General features: G+C 35.9%; 1 protein-coding gene and 1 pseudogene across 2 annotated transcripts in view; one reads left to right on the top strand and one right to left on the bottom strand.

The window, feature by feature from the left end:
* The window catches only part of PIK3C2G (phosphatidylinositol-4-phosphate 3-kinase catalytic subunit type 2 gamma), a 345,844-nt gene that overhangs the window by 206,868 nt on the left and 117,272 nt on the right, over positions 1-21,704 (bottom strand). For both annotated transcript variants that reach the window (XM_045869235.2, XM_045869225.2), the window contains 2 exons: positions 6,410-6,503; positions 3,084-3,178 (listed from right to left, as the gene is read on the bottom strand). In XM_045869235.2, coding sequence (XP_045725191.1) covers positions 3,084-3,178; positions 6,410-6,503 — 189 coding nt within the window. The remainder of the gene's footprint in view (positions 1-3,083; positions 3,179-6,409; positions 6,504-21,704) is intronic.
* LOC123844966 (tetraspanin-2-like) lies at positions 11,033-20,394 on the top strand (annotated as a pseudogene).

The raw sequence follows: 21,704 nt of genomic DNA on the forward strand, positions 1-21,704 counted from the left end.
TCACTTTTTTTTAACTCTTTACTTTTTTTTTTTAACAAAATAGAAGAATTTGAAGAAGACATAATTTAAATTAGGGATAAATTTAAGGTGGAGCTTTGTTCCTGGCTTTTGCATTGATTTGAGGTAGAACTTTGTATAAGATTGTAAGATTCTATTTTCATGTATTTAATAAAAGAAATAACACAAATGATATAAGAAAATTAGTTTAAAATTGCATTCTGTTTTTAAAAGTCTTTTTATGAAAAGAACTATATAAAACCCTTATCACATAAAATGGAAATAAAACAAACAAACAAAAAAACCCCCAGCTGTTCCTATATTGTGCCTTAACTAGAAAACTACGCTAATGGATTTTACAGATTATTGCATAAAATGTAAACTTTCTTAAAAATATCTATGACGTTTTTCAGGTTGGTTGAGGTAGAGAATAGCTATTGTTAGCTTAGCAAATTGCTATTGTAGAGTCTTTCTCCTGTGTATACTTTTCTGAGAACAATAAGGTGAAAAATGATTATAAGAGATCAATATTAAATGACAGCAAGACATATCTTTCCTTTACAAAAGAGTGAAGCAATAATTTATTATTCATTACATTGTGAAGGTAAAAGGTGAATTAGTAGTAATATAACAATTCTAGAAGGTAAAGGAGAGGCTTTAAAACCTTCTATTGATTCTGTATCATGCATGCTCTATTACACTGTGATAAATCGCTGAAGTACGGCTCTTTACTCTTAATTCAGGGAGTGTTTCAGATCTCAAAGTAGAGAGAGGACTGACCTCCTCTGTGTATTCATTTGTATGCCTTCATTGGTATTTAACTCTGGCAGAACTGGAGTGCATGTTTAGGCTTTTTTATTTACTTGATGGCCAGCTTTGCCTCTCTATCTTGTGGTTGTATTTGGGATAGATCACCATAAAGTGGACAGGATCTGTGGTCAGTTTTCCCCTTCACATAGCCAGTGGATCTTCCCTGCTGCCTTTCTGCTAGCTGTTGTGTTGTTAGCTTGTGAGCTTGTTTAGGCAAAGGACTATTCTGCTTTATCCTTAATAGTTCAACAGTGTCTAGTATCTCAAGGTTTGTCACATAAATGAACAAATGATCAACTAATTCATCATGAGCATTATGTTCTGAATATATGTATTTCCACATTAGAAAAAAAATTCTGGGAGGGAACAATGCTTAACCTGAAGTAGTGACTCACTGATAATAGAATTTTAGGCATCAGGTGAGCCATATTTAGGAGAAAGGATGAGAGGGAGGCCAGCCTGGGGTCTGGTCCACAGGAAGACCTGCACCACTGTCGCCTTCACACAGGTTAACTTGGAAGACAAAGGAGCTCTGGCTAAGCTGGTGGCAGCCATTAGGCCCAATTACAATGACAGATATGATGAGATCCGCTGCCACCGGGGGAGCAATGTCCTGCGTCCAGAGTCAGTGGCTTGCGTCGCCAAACTGGAAAAGGCAAAAACTAAAGTGGCCACTAAACTAGGCTGAGCGGACGCTGTTGAATTTTCTGTACATAAAAGTAATAAAAAGTTCTCTTTCAAAAAAAAAAAAAAAGAAAAGAAAGGATGAGAGGGACAGGTGTGACTTCAATCACAAGATGCAAAATTTCCACACTGTGTTGCTTTATTTACAGTAGTCCTTGATTTGAGAAATTGCCCCAAAATTCTAGATAAGAAAAGTTTAGGACAGAGCGTTTAGAAAATGAATGGGAAGATTTTGCATCATCTCAATTTTATGAGTGGTATCTTAAAGCTCATAGGATTTGGTCCTTTAATGCCATTGCCACCTTGTAAAGGCCTTGTGGTGCCCGAAATACCAGTGCCTTAAGTCATTCAGGACCAGCAGACACTGCAGCAACAACTTGTTCTTTGGGCCCTAATTCCTGATTTAGGTTAGTCCCTGACTCCTGCTCATATTCTCTCTCCAATCCAGTTTTGACTTCACCAGTGATATCAATTGCCTAATACCTGATTGGGTCAATCTCCTGGAATTGCTCTAGCCTTGCCATCTCTGGTTTGGCATCAAGCTTGACAGTTCAAGCAGCCCTCTTCTGCCCCCTTCTGTCACAAGTCTGCATGTGCACAGCTGGGCCCTGGTAATTTAGTCCTAGTTTTACTGTGAGAGCAAAAGACCACCAAATATGTCCACTTAAGTTCCCTTAGCAAGGTAGTAGCTGAATGAAAACCTGGGGAGAATAAGACTTCATTCAAAGCTTGATGAAAGAGTCCATTCAGTGAAGGACCCAGGGCTAGTCATGTGTATGATGCCTCCCTATACTGACATAGAAGAGGAAAATGTTCTGTTTTTTATATTAGACATTTGAGAAGAAAATGAACATCAAAATGAACGCTGGTGCCTAACAATTCCTTGTATCTCTACTTTGCTATGAAATGCTTGAGTTATTTTCATGGGAAGAGTGATGTTAACACGAGTAACATTTCTTTAAGCAGAAAAACATACTAAAAAATGAGATTCTCTTTTTTCCTATTAATTAAAGTTCTTCCCTAGAAATTAAAGCTAGTAGATGTTGTCTGCCATACATATGTGAGTGCATGCACTCTCTCCCTCTCTCTTAAAAAAATAATAAAGCTATAGGAAAGATATCATCCAGAGTTAAAATTCTGATTGGATTTAAACAGCAGCAACTGTACAAAAGGAAGATTTTAAAGATGATGACAGTTAAATTATACTCATCAATAAAAATAACCTTGACAAAGACTCGAATTTGGCTGAACTTTAAGTGGAGGTTTATATCGGGCGCATGGGTGGCTCAGTTGGTTGAGCGGCTGCCTTCGGCTCAGGTCATGATCCCAGGGTCCTGGGATCGAGTCCCACATCGGGCTCCCGGCTCAGCGGGGAGCCTGCTTCTCCCTCTGACCCTCTCCCCTCTCATGCTGTTTCTCTCTCGCTCGCTCTCTAATAAATAAATAAAATCTTTAAAAAATAAAAATAAAAAAAATAAGTGGAGGTTTATATCAATTACAAGGTAAGAAATCTTGTACTTCTTCTAATGCTGTCCCACAGAGAGAAGCTGACAACAAAAAAAGACATCCTATCTTATTTTAGTTAATCTTACCAGTAAAGACGATGGGCAATCTGGATGCTTTGCAGTGAACGGTGCAATAGGAGTTGTACCAGAGGACTTTCAAGGTTCCATTCAAACTTGACAGCCTGAAGTAAGAGATATAATTAATTTACTCTTCTTCTCAGTAACAAAATTCTAGCAAAATACAAAGGGGCTTAAGAGGCTTATGAAAAGACAAAGGAAAACAGCATAAACATTTTAACAAAATGTTAAAATTATATTTGATATTTGATATATTATTATAAGGTAACCTTATTAGCTGGTGTATAATAACATAGCACACACATCACAATTTGGATTTGTGTAGTCTCTTTCTTATTTATGCTTTAGTATCACAGGATAATAAATAAGAGCAGATGGTTGGTGGAGTTCAACCATGCCTAGGAGGAGAATCCTGGCACACACAAAAATACATAGTATGATTAGTTTCCTAGTGGCATTATTAAATAGTAGATATTTCTTTTCTTTGTGGAATGAAATTAATGCACATTCAAAGCCTTAACTGAAATCACCAATTGATACATCACTATTACCCTGCAGAACCTGAAACTTTACTTAGAGGTTTCAGAGCTGCTTGGGTGCCACCCTAGCTCACCCCTCCCCAAATCCTTTCCCTCATCGCCTCTGTGAACAGCTCTTTAGGATTTTCTAGGATACCCAACCTGGTGGAACATACAGACAGTAATGACAGCTCCTAATATCCTCATGGACCTAATTCGGTACTCTGCAGGGGCTTCACTGTCCACAGGAAGTACCTGGGCCCCATCATCATCCCAGAAATCTAAATATATATGAAAATGAAAACCAGGCTCTCTTCATAAAAATTTCCATCCCTGTTTAAGAGGCAAAACTTCTATTTTTAGTTGCTCAATAGCCATTTAAGTCACACACACACACAGAGTTTAAGCCAGGTTTTATACCACAGTACAGACAACAGACAAAAGTGGGCACAACACGCATTCACATACACACCTGAAGAAATACCTCAATATGCTGACCATACTCAAGGATGGGAAAGTTTATGAATTTCTAAGGTGTAAGAGTGCCAAAGATGATTTCAGCAAATTTGCATAAACTCTTAATGCTGTCTGAATGTATAAAGACCATAATATATGTTCTCTTAAGTTGCAGCAATGGCTTGCTTTCACTTACTTGCTAATACTGGGCTGACCAAGTCATAAGTTTTGTTGATGCCCTAATAGCATATCATATGAGCACATAAGCAAGAGAGAGATGTCTTAGAATTTACTTCCATGCTTGTCTTTTTAGCTTTCCTTTTAGATTTCCCCATTATTTCTTCCTGAATACCTACTTGTTGCTCTTAAATTGCTTCACTTGTTTCCGAACTCCCTGCATCACTCTGTGCACTGGTGTAATTTCCCCCAATCCTACCTCACCATCTAGAAGGCAGGCAATATTTCTGGTGCACACTGCATTATTATGAACTGTTCTTGGAACCTACCCACACGATGTTGACTTGTGGTTTGCCGTAACCTCTGGGTCTGTGTCTTAATTGCTTTCTGGCTATGAACAATATGTTCTGTTTTTGTTATGGTCTTAAAGTCCTGCCTTATTTCTTTCATACATCCTGCATAATTCTAATAATATAATACATAAAAAAATAACATACTTCAAGAAAATAATCAGTAGGGTGGAATTTTTTGCATTTCAAAAGTTTTTATGTGTTTAAAAGTTTTAAAGTTGGGGAGAACATGGAAGTTTAAGGGCAAATTCTATAATAAATGTTTTGAAAATTCTTCTCAGTTTTATTTGTTTTCGAGTCATTTCTCTCCATCTCAAAACATTTTATAATCTTCATTTTTAATTAGGGAGTCATTGCAACACTTCCTAATTTTACTTCTGTGTATTTGCTTTGTTCGATTTTGTGTACACCTTGTCATATGAATTTGGATTTGCAGATATATGGCTCTCAGCGATTTTCCTGGTGCCAAGCGTATTGCTTATTTATTCCAGACTGCCATTTTCAAATGGGTTTAGTATATATAAGATTTTGTAAAAACTTACTTTTTTGATTTAGGTTAGATAGAGCATGCTGCCAATACTCATGAATCATGAGATGAACAGTGTTCCTACAAGTTTGATTAATTTTTATTTTCACTACACTATCCTGATAAGTATAGAAAAATCACAACTATAAAAACTGGTAAGAGTAACTATATGGTATAGCTATTTCTAAACCAGCTTTCGCTTTAGGAGTCCTTCAGAGAAGTGCATATTCCATGTGCAAAGCAATATGGTATTCCCGTCACTGATAGGGGTTTCCCCCATTAGTCTCAAAGTTCTCTGTCCTAGGGGCACTTGGGTAGCTCAGTTGGTTAAGAGGTTAAGTGTCTAACTTCAGCTCAGGTCATGATCTGAGCCCCACATCAGGCTCCGTGCTCTGCGGGGAGTCTGCTTCTCCCTCTGCCCCTTCCCCCTCCACCCCTCTTGTGCTCTCTCTCTCTCAAATAAATAAAAGCTTTAAAAAAAAAGTTCTCTGTCTTAAATGTTAAAAAACTGAGGCACCTGGCATTTAAATAGCTTGTAATTACAACCTGACCTTTTGGGTAAGAAAACATCAGAGTTAAAAAACAAAACAAAAAACGAAAAACATAAAGACCACTCTATTAAAACTACCTATTCAGTCCTCATTACATAGTCAACTTGGGAAAACAATATTATTTGTAGTTTGGATATTCAATCATTTACGTGGTCATTTGCAAGATGTATGCTTGTTTATGTTTCAAAATACTCAGACTAAATCAATCTTTGCTCATATTTCTATATTTCATTTATCTGGCCACATTATTTTCTAAAATTACGCCAACGTTGTGATGTTTAATGTTGTGACTAAAATGCAGTATCTGTTGGCAGAATTCAGGTATTATCTTACAAAACCTCTTTTATAGATTTATAATCAATGTTAGAATGTTCTAAGGGAAAGGCAAGAAACACATATATTATGAGGAGCTGCCTAGCAAAAAACTATTTTCTAAATAACATTAATTTAATTTTAATTGTTCTACATATTTAGATGAAAAGATTTTATCACCTGCATTTCTATTTTTTTCCCCAATTCTAAATAATAATAATATTAAAAAATGTCCCCTTTGGCTCTTCTAGACCTTTTTTGTAACTACCAGTTTGGGCTAAAGAATGTCTATGTTACCCATGTTGACACATGAGCTATAATTTAGTCCCTGGCTTGCCAAATTACAATACCACTTTAGGTAGCCTACTTTTGACTTATTGGAAACTCTTTTTAGAGGATTATTAGTTAAAATTCTAGAATCCTTTGGAAACTCTGCTGTTCTTACCTGAACTAGCTGTGGGAGATATTCCAGTAGTTCATCATTCAAGATGTTGTCTAATTGTTGAACTGCCACTTTACGAATTTCTTGATCTGGAAAACTAATACAAAATAATTATATCTATTAGCGATTAAGGGTATGGAGTAATCCATGAAAAATGTCAGGGAGAAGAGAGAATGAATTCCACCCCCAGCACAGAAGATAAAATCATAATCTCACAATTAATTAAGATGATTATTAGCATCAGATTATTATTTTTCCACATTCTGTACTCTCATGTGGATTGCAATAAAAAGCCTTTTCAACTCAATTTTGGAAACTTCGATTTAAATCAGAAATTGCCAGCTTGTCGATAAAGGATTGTAGGATATCTAAAATCTTTTCTAAAGTGTATGGAAATCTTGGCTTATTATTTAACCATGCATTTGTTAAGTAAATTATTACCAGCTAGAGACCTGATGGTTTATATGATTAAAAGTGAGATATAATATATTTAAAGGAGTTTTGGCCAGATCATAATGAAAAATCAGAAATCTAATAAATAAAAATAATTTAATAAGACTAAATCTTACCAGGATATGAAGGTCTTGAGGGTAATTGTGCCTTATTCATTTTTGGATTGCATATGTCTGTTTTAAGATTTAGCACCCATTAGACACTTAATAAATGTTTGTTACTGAACTAAATTTATGAAAGTACTTAGCATTTGAATATCTATCCCCAAAACAATTAATCCTCAGATGCGCTCTTCAGGCTGCCATCATCTTGTTCCACCAGAAGAATTAGATTCAATTATCTCCAAGCTCCTGGGAAGTGCCTAGAGATAACTTTCGGCACCACACCATTTTGACATGCTTTTGACATACTGCTTTGACATGATTAGATATAACTGGGGCTTTTGTAAGAACAATTAATTTTAAATAAACAAGTTTTCAGAAAAAGTTGATATGCATAATTTAAAACTTGAAGGAACTACTTATAGTAACTGAAACTGATTAAAAAACAAGGAAATAAATAAAAACAAAAGTCAAAAATCCTTTTGCATGGAAACAAACTGAGTGCTTTCAACCAATCAGGTGAGAGCTCTGAAGACTGGCTCTTAATACTAAGGAGGTCAGGAAACTTTAAAGTCTTTAATGTCCAGTCTCTTCAGCATATCAGGTTACTGAAGGGTGAAATGAATTCTATGCAGTTCAGTGAAAAGGAAAACTGGTATGGGGCGCCTGGGTGGCTCAGTTGTTAGGCGTCTGCCTTTGGCTTGGGTCATGGTCCCAGAGTCCTGGGATTGAGCCCCGCATCGGGCTCCCTGCTCAGTGGGCAGCCTGCTTCTCCCTCGCCCACTCCCCCTGCTTGTGTTCCCTCTCTCGCTGTGTCTCCCTCTGTCAAATAAATAAAACCTTTAAAAAAAGAAAAAGAAAAAGAAAAGGAAAACTGGTATTACTTAGTATCTCTCAACTGGCCCTGATAGCAGTTTGAAATGTAATGCTTAAATGTAATGTTTTACATATTTTATCTTAAATTAAACTGAGTATTTTAATTGCAACAAAAATTTCACTCCACAGTTAGTCACTCGAAACGCTTATTTCTGACCAGTGAATACTTTTCCAATAATTTTCTCCTTTTGAACAATCTAGCAGTAAGACCTAGTAAGAAAACTATAGTCCAGACACATCTCCTGAAGTACTGCTAAGGTCAGAAGATCCCAGCATAGCATCAAGCACAGGTGGACAGCAGAAAGGGTGCAATAAAAATGCAAAGCTAGAAGAAGGTGAGCTTGTTTTAGCACACTGAGACTACTTTCTCCTAACTAAATGTGATTGATTTTAATTTATTGCTCTCAATTACTAAACGATTTATCTGAAGCCTGTAGACATCAAGGTCAGTTTGAGGACAGTTTGAAGTCTTAGAGGGAATAGTTACTCAGAACATTTTCCTGCCTAAGTGATGACTAAAGTCGGATACTAGTCACCCATGTTTTCTTTTGTGCTTATTTTATCTTATTGATATGAATGACAATAGAGAAAGAAAACAGAAACAAACATCGCAATAAAACAAAACTCTTTGGTGAACACTATACCTCTAATTATGTATTTATTTCCAAATACTAGAATGTAAACTGCATGAAAGCAGAAAGCTTTTGCCTGTTTTGTTCATGGATGTGTCCCAGATGCCCCCAGATTGGTGAATATGCTCTACACATATGTTTGCAGAATGTCTAAACTGAATTATCTTTCCACCTAAAACATCTCTACTGCTAGACTTTCCTCTTTTGGTCTGCATTACTATCTTTCTCCAATCATGTAGGTCTAAAATTTTGAGTCATATTTTCTCCCTCTTTTGCCCTCTTCATTGAGTTTTCCCCCCTTTCTCATCTGGCAAAATTCAATTCATCTTTGAAGTCAAAACTCAAGGACCAATTTACTTGGGAAGCTGTTCCAGCTACTTGGTAGCCCCCTGTAGAGTTTGTCACAGCCTTCTCAGGGGATTCTATATTATGTACTTGGTTGAAGGCAGGCTCATTCATTATGAATCCCTGAAACAAGCACAGCTGAATAATAAGTTCTTAGTAGTCTCTTATCTTTATATCTAATCATTTGCCAAGTTCAGTTGGCTTTTTTAATCCTAATGGTACTCTAGCATTATGCCTGTTTTTAGTTTCTTCTGCAACTAGCTAGTCTAGGCCATAATTATCTCATGCTGGTACTAACATTTTTCATAGTAATACCTTATAAATTTCCCTAAATTATTTCTAAGTTCATTTCTCATAAAACATTAAATGGTTTTCTATTTCCGACGTACCTCTCTTAGGCCCACACTGCTTATCTAGATAGCCAAGGCTAGAAGAACACGAGATTTTTCTCTTATTGTAATACTGAATAAACTGCTTTGGCTTACTGGTTATTTTCCTCTGAAAATGTCATGTGCATTCTCACCTTTGTGAGCTCTGTAACCCCATTTGGAAGAGCTTCTCTTATCTTGTTAAATTTCCAGTCCTCTTTCAAAATGTGGATCAAATCCTCTTAAAAGTAACTATCCCAATCTTTACTAATCACTTCTCTGAACTCCAAGGGCATTGACTGGCTGACTCCATTGGGCAATTAAGATATGCTAGTGTTTATTGGAATTTATCATTTTTTATATATGTGTCATCATTCTTCAACTAGTGAATAAATCAACTGTTCTAGCCTCTTTTTTTTTTTTTAATTCTTAGGATTTAGCACCATGCTCCGTACATATTGGGTCATTAATAAAAATGCATTGATCGTGATGATAATAATGAGAAAAATCATATTATTGAGCCCATTTTATTTCTTGCTGTGCTCTGAAATAATTTACATTGGTAGTAATAGATTTAACTCAAAAATACCACTTATGTAAGTCCCAGGTTTTTAAAATTTGTTTCCTCTCAGTCAAAAGGGTGAGAGAAAAACAAATCTGAATGTAATAAAAAAGAAGGATGTATTATTTTTTTTCAGACTCCTTCAGGAATAGGAGAACAAACATTAGTTACATCTGTACAGCCCCCAAAAAATTATCTACTTGTATTAATATGTGAAACTGTTGGGAAGAACATTTTTACACATTAATGGAAAGGAGTGGATCTTTTTATTCACTACTCTTGCATGAAGTTTAGGAAGAAATTGGAAGAGAAATTGCTAAAAAACTAACCACATGACATCCTGAGATGTGACTAAGGCCTAACAACACTAAAGCATATACAAATATAACTTTCATTTGATTATTTTAGGAAGAGTTGGCCACATTAAGAGAGATGTTGGCAGTGTTAGTGAAGCTCCTGGGAAATGTGTCCCTTCATACATAATGGCAATATATAGCAACATGCATTTTAAAAAAAATTTTTAAATTTGATTATTCCTTGATCTAATGATCTACTTTTGGGAATTTATCCTAAGAAGATAATCAGAGATATATGTGAGGATATATGAAATTGGATATTACATAAATGTCTAAAATAAAAGTTAAATAAGCTATGACCATATAATAGAATACATGTAGTCGAAAAATATTAAAAGAATATTTAGTGATATGAAAATATAATGAAAAATATATGCAGTATAATGCCATTTAAAAATGTGCATATTTTTCCATAAGCTTGACAAAAAGATGAGAACATTAAAAATATTAATAATAAATATCTGAATGGAAATTTCATGGATGATTTTAGTTTTCTTTCTTAAGCTTAATTTTTAAAGTTTTTCCAACTTTCTATATGCAAGTTTCATGGGTTACTAAAATATAATGATTTTAAAAAGTAAGGCTCATTTAACTAATTATGAATATATATGAATAAGTGCAAGTTCATTACCAGCACTAGAAAAAAGCTCCAAATCATATGTTCCTTTAAGAATAAACATCATTGTGTAAAAGTATTATATTTTTTTGGTTGACTTAAAATATTCTTTTAGCATAATAGGTCCAAATAGGGATCTCTGCCTCTGGAGAATTTCTGCTTAACACCTTTCCAGGGCCCTGAACTCAGGCAAAGATCAATGGACAAATACGTTCCACAACTCTTGGCATTTCTTCCCTGTGATGTTGTCTGAAATTGTTTAAACATTCTCTTGGGATATAGTTATTGGCATTTCATGCTCAGTAACGCATTCCTCAATGAGGTGAGTGTACCCAGATTTTCTGAATGTCGTGGGATATTTACAGACTGAAATGTTATATGTGGCAGAAGGACTGCAAACTATTTCAAATTTTCCATAAGCCAGGTTATTGTACTTTCCAGTGACCTGACTTGCTTGAAAAATACATATAATTCCTGCCAATAATAAACCAGGAGCCACTCTCTAGTGATTCTGCTAACCTTGGGACTACTAATTACTAGAGGCATGGGCATTATACCTTGAGTCTGGGGAAGAAATGAAAGTATCATTAGAAGATTCATTAGGCTGATATTAACGAGGACCTCATTTACTTAAATTTGTAAGAAGCTTTCTTATAATCATTCAGAAAATAAATCATTTATAATGTAATAAATGGCACTCTATCGGATTTGAGATATTAAAAAGATGCAAGGTCAGTAAAATTCTACGACTTGTTGGAGAGAAGATCATGTAAGGTGAGGAATTTTTATTTATTATGAATTTTTAAAATTAAGTGTAACAAGAGTTCATGTGAAATAATCACTTCTTTAAGGTTATTCATCATTTTAATTGTCCATTTAAGTAACTTTAGGTTATTTAATTTACTTTCCAAGCATGTCTGAATAGAGAGCAAAACCAATTTTGGTCAAAAGCAAAACATCACACTGGCTTACTATTCAGTTTTATATGAGTTTCATGAGCAGTGATTCTATCTATTCAGGCCTTAGTTTCCTCTAATTTGAGCTAACAACGGAGTCTTTGGTATCTGTAAAAGGACATAATACCACAGCTAAGATAAATATAACTCTGTACAATAATTGTTAAGGAAATATTTAAAAATTGCCTATAGTTCTTTGTCCAATGAGTTCATTTAGATACAAAGAAAAAACTGCTCCTTGAAGACTAGAGTTGTAAAATTTAATAAAAGGAAACTAAAGACATGTGGCTAAAAAATGCAAAGGTGAAAAAATTAAGTAAAATGAAAGCAATTTCAAGATAAACATTTTCAAAGGAACTTTAGTGAAATATCAGCTCTGTATTTTGCCAACAGTGTAAACACAAAATTTATGGTTAAGCAGAGGATTAAGATGGAATAGTAATCCTTACCTGGGCAGGAAAGGAAGAGTATCAAGTATTTAGATAACTCTTTAGCTGAATGTAGAAGTAGGAACTGCCCAGTGTTTAAGTTGCTGTGCAACAGAGGTTCTCCTATTTTTGGTCTTAAGACCCTTTCAACACTCTTAAAAATTATGGAAGATTCCAAAGAATTTTTCTTTATGTGAGTTATATCTATCAAGAATTGCCATATTAGAAACAAACCCAGGACATTTAAGAAATATTTATCAATTCATTTAAGATAACATCAATTACCCCATTACATGTTAACATAAACAATATATTCCTATGAAAAACAGCTATACTTTCAAAAACAAAGAAAATATTTAGAGAGAAGAATGATACTTTTTTAGATTTTTACAAGTATCTATAATGTCTGGCTTAATAGAAGACAACTAGATTCCCCTATCTCTTTCTGTATTAGATCTGATGCAATACTGCATGTCTGAAAACACTCTACATGCATAAGTGAATACATGTGACAGAGGCAAGTGACATATTAGAGTTATTGTGGAAATAGTCTTGACCTTGCAACACCCCTATTAGCACCGTGGGGACTGCAAACCTAGTTTTGAGAATGTAGTTTGGCATGTGTTATTGTTGTGGGGCCATATATTAAGGAATCTGCACCTGTGGTCTGTTTTGAAGACAGCAGCCATCAACTTATCTTTTCCCTGAATGACAAACGGGCTTTGAAATCACATGACCAATGCTCAAATTTAGGGATCATCATTCCTTTTCTCTCCCCTCAATCATTGACAACTCTTCTCAGAGGGTGAAAGGAACATCACCAAGGATCCAGACAACCTTCAACAGGGCCAGTGGCATCATGGAGTGAAATTTCAACAGAAAAATACACATGTCAACTTCTTTCACTTGACTTGTTTTTTTGTCATTTCTATTCCTTTCTTATTTTCGCCCCATATCATCGTTTTTCTCTTTTGTTCTTCTTTTTCTAGTTTGAAAAATGATACAGGGTCAATATCTTACTCAAAAAACTTTGAAGTGATGGGTAAAAGCCAAATGCAATGTAACAAATGTCAACCCTTAAAAAAAGCAACTTTGGGTAAAATGAAAAGCAAAGAAATTTGAAATCAAATTTAAGTGTAAGAGAAATGTCAGACTTCGGAATACACAGTAAGAATTCATGCAGAATGCCATGAGGCTATTCATAGTTAAAAGCCCCAATGTCAGATTAGAATTAGAAAACTATCAGAAGTGCAGAACTGTTTCTCCAGCAGGTTTTGAGTCTGATGACACACTCAGCATCAACTTGGAAGAAAAATGTCAATACGAATATATTTGCTATTTTTCTAGTACTAAAAATGATCAGATATGACAGAAGAAATTTTATTCTAGGGGAAGTGGGGAATAAGGATTCTTTAAGATGATTGTAAACCTCTACCCACTGAATAATTCATGTTCCTTCAAGGATTTTCACATGATTACAGAATATTAGAACTCAAGGAAACTTGGAGACCTGGATCAATCTCCTGATTATACAGATGAAAAAACTAAGAGTCAGAGAGTTTGAGCTGTTTGCCCAAGGCCATCTGTTGGTGGCACTGAAACTAGAATCCAAATATCCAGAATACTAAGCCAACAGGCTTTCTGTAGTACTTCTAGGAAGGCCTTTTTCTCTTTTGTCTAAATATTATCATATAGACTTACATGAAATCCACAAAATGAGCTTGAATGTATTATTTATTTTATGACATTCTAAATGATCAATAGAGACATAATAGTGAGTAATATAATTTGTCTAATTGGACTAGGACATTGGTCCAGTCATAACCCAGTAGGAATAAGAATGATCCAAAGAGACATTAGGAATTGTGCAGAGATATTTCTTGATGGAAAGCCCATGGATTTGCATATAGAAATTGAGAATTAACTATATATTTATGGTATTAATTAGACTTATTCATAATTAAAGAGCTAAAGTTACTGATTTTGTTCTTCTATATGATTACACTTGATTTTACATACAGGCGAGCTTAGAAAGGCACCACATAAAGCAAGTGGTATACTGGAAGCACCATATAGAAATTCTGTGGTTTTTTTTTTTTAAGATTTTATTTATTTATTTGAGAGAGAGAGAGCATGAGCAGGGGGAAGGGGCAGAGGGAGAGGGAAAAGCAGACTTCCCGCCAAGCAGGGAGCCCAATGAGAGGCTCGATCTCAGGACCCTGGGATCATGACCTGAGCTGAAGGCAGATGCCTAACCAACTGAGCCACCCAGGTGCCCCAGAAATTTTGTGTTTGGATGGATTCAACATTACATGCAAAAGCAGCATGACATTATTAAAAATAATAAGGGGTTTTGAGTTTAGATATGAAGGGTCTTCTTTTCCCATCTTACACTTTCTCTCTAAGCAAATTTATCTATACCCTTAACTTAATTCCCATCTTTCTGTGGATGATTTCCAAATTGGGATCTCTAGCTTAGATTTCTTCCTTGAACCATCACCAGCCATCTCAAGCACATGTCAAAGCCAGCCTACCCCAACCTGAATGGCAGGGTTCTTCTTCTAAAATCTATTTGTTACTCAGAGTGTCCATCTTAGTGAATGTTTCTATTTTCCACTCACTTGCATTTATACAGAAACCTAGAAGTTATCTTTGACACCCTCCTTTTTCACTGTCCTTCCTCATTCAATCCTGTCACTTTTAAATGTTCTGATTCTGTTCATTTTATTTCATTACCACTACCACACTTCTAAGGCTTATTTCCTATCCTCTGATGCTTAGACTACTTCTATAGCTTCCTAACTGTCCCTCATTTACTTTTGCTTCTCTCACCAAATTTATGCTTCACTCAGAAGCCAGAATGATCTTTAAAAGATGCAATTTTGTGCATTATGCTAGTTCTAGTGCCAAATGAAGTGCCTTACATGAGTAAGCCATCAGTAAATAATCATTGAGTAAATGAATAGACAAATTGGGTTTCAGTTTCTTCATCTGTAAAATGGGGATCAGTAAAATGGGGGAAATTGTAAATGTTGGTAATAATATTAAAGAGGTTGTTTTATAGAACAAATCATATAATATATTACGAAAGTGCTTTGCAAGCTATGTCATTATTCAACTGTGAAATATTTATCATATACATTTTAACAAGTGAATTTAACTTATTTAAGCTTAATTGAAATAAAATTATCAATTTATCAATTTTTATAGTTTGGCATTAAAAAAATCTGAAAACTCTAAACTCTTAATATAATTATGATGAAGAGGATAATAATGATAAAGATGATTGGTAGAATTTTATTGAATACTCTTGTAAGTACTTTATCCTATAAGGCACATAATGTTATTACCCCCCATTTTATAGATAAGGAAGTTTGTCCAAGGTCATTCAAGTAATAAATGGAAGAGTCAGATATGTCTGATTTCAAAACTTATGCTGTCAACTGTGAAATTTGGAAGCAACTCCAAAAACTCTCTAAAAGTGCACACAGACAAGATATACACCTTTGGGTTTATGCTAGTCTACATTTCTCATTATCAGTATATCAGAAGAGTATTGACTCTTCCTTCATCAACAATATTGAAACTTCCACATTTTTCTCTTCCCCATATTCATATTTATCTATAACTGTATTCATAATTTTCCTTGCCTCCTACCTGAGATGAAGAAGTTACTCTCTTCCTTTCCTTGGATAAAATTCCCATTTGTACTTTTGTTCTAGGCTCTTGGCCGTTAAAACCTCATTGCACCACTTCAACATCCCTCTACTTTCTGATCTTCCCTTTGTGCATCATTCTTCATGTCAATTTGTAAACATGTTTGAATTTTTTTTATTTGAACAAGCATACCCAACCCCAAACCTCAAAGCCTTTACCATCAATCCTATTTCAAGAGTCACAATTTATTTAATTTATTTCTCTCTATTTCCTCTTTAGGATCTTGAAATATGGCATCCAACTTTACTGCATTGTTATAATTGTCTCATGAATACCATCAGTGACTGCTCTAGTCTCAATCCATTGATTTGTTTTTAGACTTAATTCTACTTAATACCTCTCCAAAACCTTTGAAACCCTTTTTAAAAAAATTTATTTATTTAAGAAAGAGAGAGAGAGTGTGTGTGAGAGAGAGTGCAGGGGAAGGGGCAGAGAGAGAGAATCTCAAGCAGACTCCACACTGAGAACAGAGCCTAACACAGGGTTCCATCTCAGGACCCTGAGATCATGATCTGAGCTGAAACCAAAAGTCCAACACTTAACCAACTGAGCCACCCAGGCACCCCTTTTGAAAACCTTTTTTATGAATTCTAAATTACCACTCCTTTCTCCATCTCCTCTGACCTCTTGGTCACTCTTCCTATTGCCTTTCCTGCCTTTGTTTGCTCTATACTGCTCTTAAAATGTTGCTACTCTCCAGGGTTCCATCTTATGCCCCTTTCTAACTTCCTCTACATATATACACACAGTACCTCTACTTCTATGGCTTCAGTTACTACCTTCAAGCCAATAATTCACATATTATTTTTCAAGTTTTGGTTTCTCTACTAGGCTTCAGGTCTGAATATAAAACTGCATACTGGTCTCTCCTTCTGGATGCCCCACAGGTTTTTAATTATGCAACATTCCAAAATAGAACTCTCTATCTTACATCACCCAAATTTTCTCTTTCTTCTATAAACCTTGTTTTGATTAATGATATAGTTTTCTATCATTTACCCAAAACGGAAAGCTCAAAGTCTTCCTTATCTCTTCTCTTTTCTTAAGTTTCCTCTGAAATGTTTCTCAGATCTGCTCTGTGGATCTCTACTATTTTCAGGCCCAGACCATTTTTCAAATGGACTATTTCAATACCTGACATCTATCTAAAATCCTTCCTCTCATTTTCTTTCTTTAGTCCATCCTTCACAATGATGTCAGCATTATTTTTGTATAACATAAATCTGATAGTATGACTCCCATTCTTAATAAAATTTCATGGGCTGCAGAAATGAGTCCATAGTAACTACCTGGCTCATGAGACCTAAAACATCCTAAACTGACCTATCCTTTTCAGTCTTGTCTCACAGTACAGTTCCCTTCTATTATGATATTAAATTACTCACTATTCTCTGAACCTCTATAACTATGCACATGCTAGTCTTTCTTCTTGAAATGCCATTTCCTCTCTTCTCCACTCAGGAAATTACTATGAATATTTCAACTCAGAATTCAATTCCTTTGTGAAGATTTCCTTACCTTCTCAGAAAGAATCTGTCTCCCTCTCCTTTGGGCACATATAGCACTTAATACTTTGGTTATAGTATGGAATATATTGTGGGGTGATCTTTAGCATTAGTCTTTTTCTCGAAATTGTTTTTTAGAGATAGTCACTATGACTTATTATTCAGTTTCTTTGATTCATTGCATGTGAATTTCCACACACACATATTTGTGCTCAATATATAAATGGGAAAGATACACCATCATCCATCACTTAATTAGTCTAATGTGGAAGTTATAACTGTCTCCTTTTCCATATTCCATGCTACCTACTTATAATGCTAGTCAAGAATGTCTTTTTTTTTTTAAAGATTTTTTATTTATTTGACAGAGAGACAGTGAGAGAGGGAACACAAGCAGGGGGAGGGGGGAGGGAGAAGGAGGCCTCCCGCGGAGCAGGGAGCCCGATGCGGGGCTGGATCCCAGAACCCTGGGATCATGACCTGAGCCGAAGGCAGACGCTTAATGACTGAGCCACCCAGGTGCCCTGCTAGTCAAGAATGTCTTTAGTGTAGCGGTCCCTGGGTGGCTCAGTCGTTAAGCAGCTGCCTTTGGCTCAGGTCATGATCCCAGGGTCCTGGGATCCAGCCCCTCATCGGGCTCCCTGCTCCGCGGGAGGCCTCCTTCTCTCTCCCCCCTCCCCCTGTTTCTCTCCTCCCCCCCCACTCTGCCTGCTTGTGTTCCCTCTCTTGCTGTCTCTCTCTGTCAAATAAATAAAGTCTAAAAAAAAAGTTGTAGAAACTTAAAAAAAAAAAAAGAATGTCTTTAGTGTAAATTAATCTCTACAATAAAAGATATAGTGGTTTCATGCAAACATGTTTTTGAAACATTTTTCCAAGGAAACTGATTTTGGAAGCTAAGGTACTGCCTGTTAAGCATTGTTCTTCCTGCAAAATAATAATTTTACATCATGTAGGATGGCAAGTTCTAGTACCTTGTCAAATTTTTATTTAAGCTTCTGATGTAGTGCTCTGATGCCAGTTCAGAGTTGCTATTTTTAAATGAATACTTTCCTTGAACTGTCTTTTAATTCCTTGGGTAATTTCTGCTTGCTATTAGCAGTTGAATAGTTATGCCTGCACATCAGAGTTCAAGAAAATAGCAACCATCTGCCAGGAACCACAGACCTTAGCCCTTGGTCTCTGGTATTCTGACAGCACTGCCTTCTTTAATGGAAATATCAGTACCCAGTGAGCACACTGCTGGCACTCAGTAGTGGAAATATTAACACCCCATGCCCCACACTAGGTAAATTAAATCTCAACATGTCTCGTGCTAAAAATAAACCAAAAGGAGGTGGTGAATCTTTAGGTTGGATTAAATAAACAGCAATATTAAAATTCTCTGAGCTAGAAATGGAGCACACCAGTTCTCAAGAGGTTAAACCATTGGAAAAATAGACTATTCAAAGGAGAAAAAAATACAGATTTCTGAAGACCTCACTCTGACAACTCACTTAACAAGCACAAACTGTTTGTTCTCAGAAAAGTCAGCTTTTGAATTTAGAGAAGTTGAAAGGTTCATTTTTGGAAACAGCTTGTCCTCAAGTTTTTTAGTAGTTCAGTTAAAGAGAGTGGGAGTCATAGAATGAGTGCAATGGAAATATTTTAACCTTCCCAGTGACCTTCTTTGGTGCATGATAGGGAACTGTCCAATGTTCAAATAAATCAAATTTCTGCTAAGTTTCCTGAATAATGCTTAATAAACAGCACTCTACTTTGAAACCAGTCCCTATAATTTCTAAAAATCTGATTGTTCAGAAAAAAAAAATTACACAGCGAAGTAGAAACATCCAAGCATGATTAGATAGTTCAGTACTGCTATTTACTATAATAAGACCATTTTAAGATAGTTTTACTTACAAATTTAATATGTAAATAGCCTAGAGTATTTATGTAGAAAGGCTGTAAGCATTGCAGTTAAGACCTCAAGCTCTAAATCTCTGGATTTAACCTGAGCTCCTCAATTTACTAGCGTTCCATTGGGCAACTTAATCTCTGTAAGCTTCAGCTTCCTTACAGGTACAATTGGAATAATAATAGTATTTGTCTCATAGGGTTATTGTGACTATTAAAATTAGATAGTACTAAGGGTCACTAAGTAATAATTTGATCTTTATATTTAAAACATTTTGTGTCAAATAGATTTTCAGCATCTATTTAGGTAGAGAAGGTTCACTATAAACAGAATTATGCTTACTTATCAGGGATCAGAGAATATTGAAGTCCGTCTAGTGAGTCCTTTCATTTTACAAGCAAGAAGACTAAGCAGTATTATAGGCTTTATTCTGACAAAGATTTTTATAAGAGGGTGCCCCAACTCTGAGCTCGAGTGCGGGGTTGGGGACTCAGGATCCCAATAGAGCGTGGGCCTCGTGGGGCGCCTCTGCAGGTGTTCGGGGTGCATCAAGTACCTACTGCTTGGCTTCAACCTGCTCTTTTGGCTGACCCGGTCAGCTGTCATTGCTTTTGGACTATGGTTTTGGTTTGGAGGCACCATGAAGGATTTATTATCAGAGGATGAGTCATCGCAGTATATCTACCTGGGGCTCTCTGTGCTGGTTGGAGCAGGAGCGCTAATAGCCATGGACTTCTTCCGGTGTTAGGAAGCTATGAGGCAGTTTTAACGTGTGCTCAGCTTTTTCACCTGCCTACTGGTGATAATTGCTGCTGAATAACCATTGGAGTGTTTGTTTTGATAGGCAAGGGTGTAGCCGTATGACATGCTCAGACCACATATGAAGAGGCTTATTATAACTATTACCTTACAGATAGGGAAAAGGGAAATAGGACTCTCAGTACTTTCCACTCAACATTTCAGTGTTGTGAAACAAAAGGTCTGAACAGGTCCAACCCATATGCCCGAAGGAGCTCCTAGGACACAGACATTGTATTGATGAAATTGAGACCATAATCAGAGTTAAGCTTCAGGTCATCAGAATTTGTTGGTATTGGAATTGCAGAACTCATGGTCTTTGGCATGATGTTCAACATGGTCCTTGGCTGTGCAATGCTAGGTGCATGAGATGTGATATGAAGCCACTTCTACATGAAAATTGCAAGATACAGCTTTCACATGGCTGTTGCAGAAGCGGTCTCCTAGCTAATTTTTAATATTCGAAGGACACTTAGGATCTAAAATAATCCGCTGTTAATTGTACATTTGCACATGTATGAAGGTTTGGCTCATTACTGATTTACCCCTTGAGTAAATGCCTACTGCTTATGTTGACTGAAAGTATATTCATGTGTGATCTGCATGTTTCTGGTATATGCATTATATATAATGAAATCTGTTTGCTGGGAATTCCAGATCCTTGTTATGTGAGAGCAACAACCTATTTACCTCTGAAAAAAGATCAAAAATTTTTTATAACCTTTAAAAACTTGGTATTCAAAAAAGATTTTTCTAAGAAATATCCCATAAACTTTATAAAAAGTATTAGTTGACACATTTAAATATCTTTAAAATAGACCAAGGAATATCTTAGTAAAACAATAATAATTCCCCTCCATAAAGCCAGTTTATGCTTTAGAAACTAGAAAGATGTTATATCATCTAGTGAAAAAATTAGGTTTTAGAAACATTATAGAGATATCAAAATTCTATAAAGAACTTATTAAACTCAACACCCAAAGAACAAATGATCCAATCAAGAAATGGGCAGAAGACATGAACAGACATTTTTCCAAAGAAGACATCCAAATGACCAATAGACACATGAAAAAGTGCTCAACATCGCTCGGCATCAGGGATATCCAAATCAAAACCTCAATGAGATACCACCTCACACCAGTCAGAATGGCTAAAATTAACAAGTCGGGAATCAATAGATGTTGGCGGGGATGCAGAGAAAGGGGAACCCTCCTACACTGTTGGTGGGAATGCAAGCTTGTGCAACCACTCTGGAAAACAGTATGGAGGTTCCTCAAAAAGTTGAAAATAGAGCTACCATATGACCCAGAAATTGCACTACTGGGTATTTACCCCAAAGATACAAATGTAGGGATCCGAAGGGATACGGCACCCAGATGTTTATAGCAGCAACGTCCACAATAGCCAAACTATGGAAAGAGCCAAGATGTCCTTCGACAGATGAATGGATAAAGAAGGTGTGGTGTGTGTACACACACACACACACACACACACAATGGAATATTATGCAGCCATCAAAAGGAATGAATTCTTGCCATTTGCAACGATGTGGATGGAACTGGAGGGTATGCTGAGCGAAATAAGTCAATCAGAGAAAGACGTATCATATGATCTCACTGATATGAGGAATTCTTAATCTCAGGAAACAAACTGAGGGTTGCTGGAGTGGTGGGGGGTGGGAGGGATGGGGT

The sequence above is a fragment of the Mirounga angustirostris genome, unplaced genomic scaffold (assembly GCF_029215605.1).
Source record: "Mirounga angustirostris isolate CCGP_5_RB_7025 unplaced genomic scaffold, mMirAng1.0.hap1 SCAF_5, whole genome shotgun sequence".
NCBI classification, from domain to species: Eukaryota; Metazoa; Chordata; class Mammalia; order Carnivora; family Phocidae; genus Mirounga; species Mirounga angustirostris.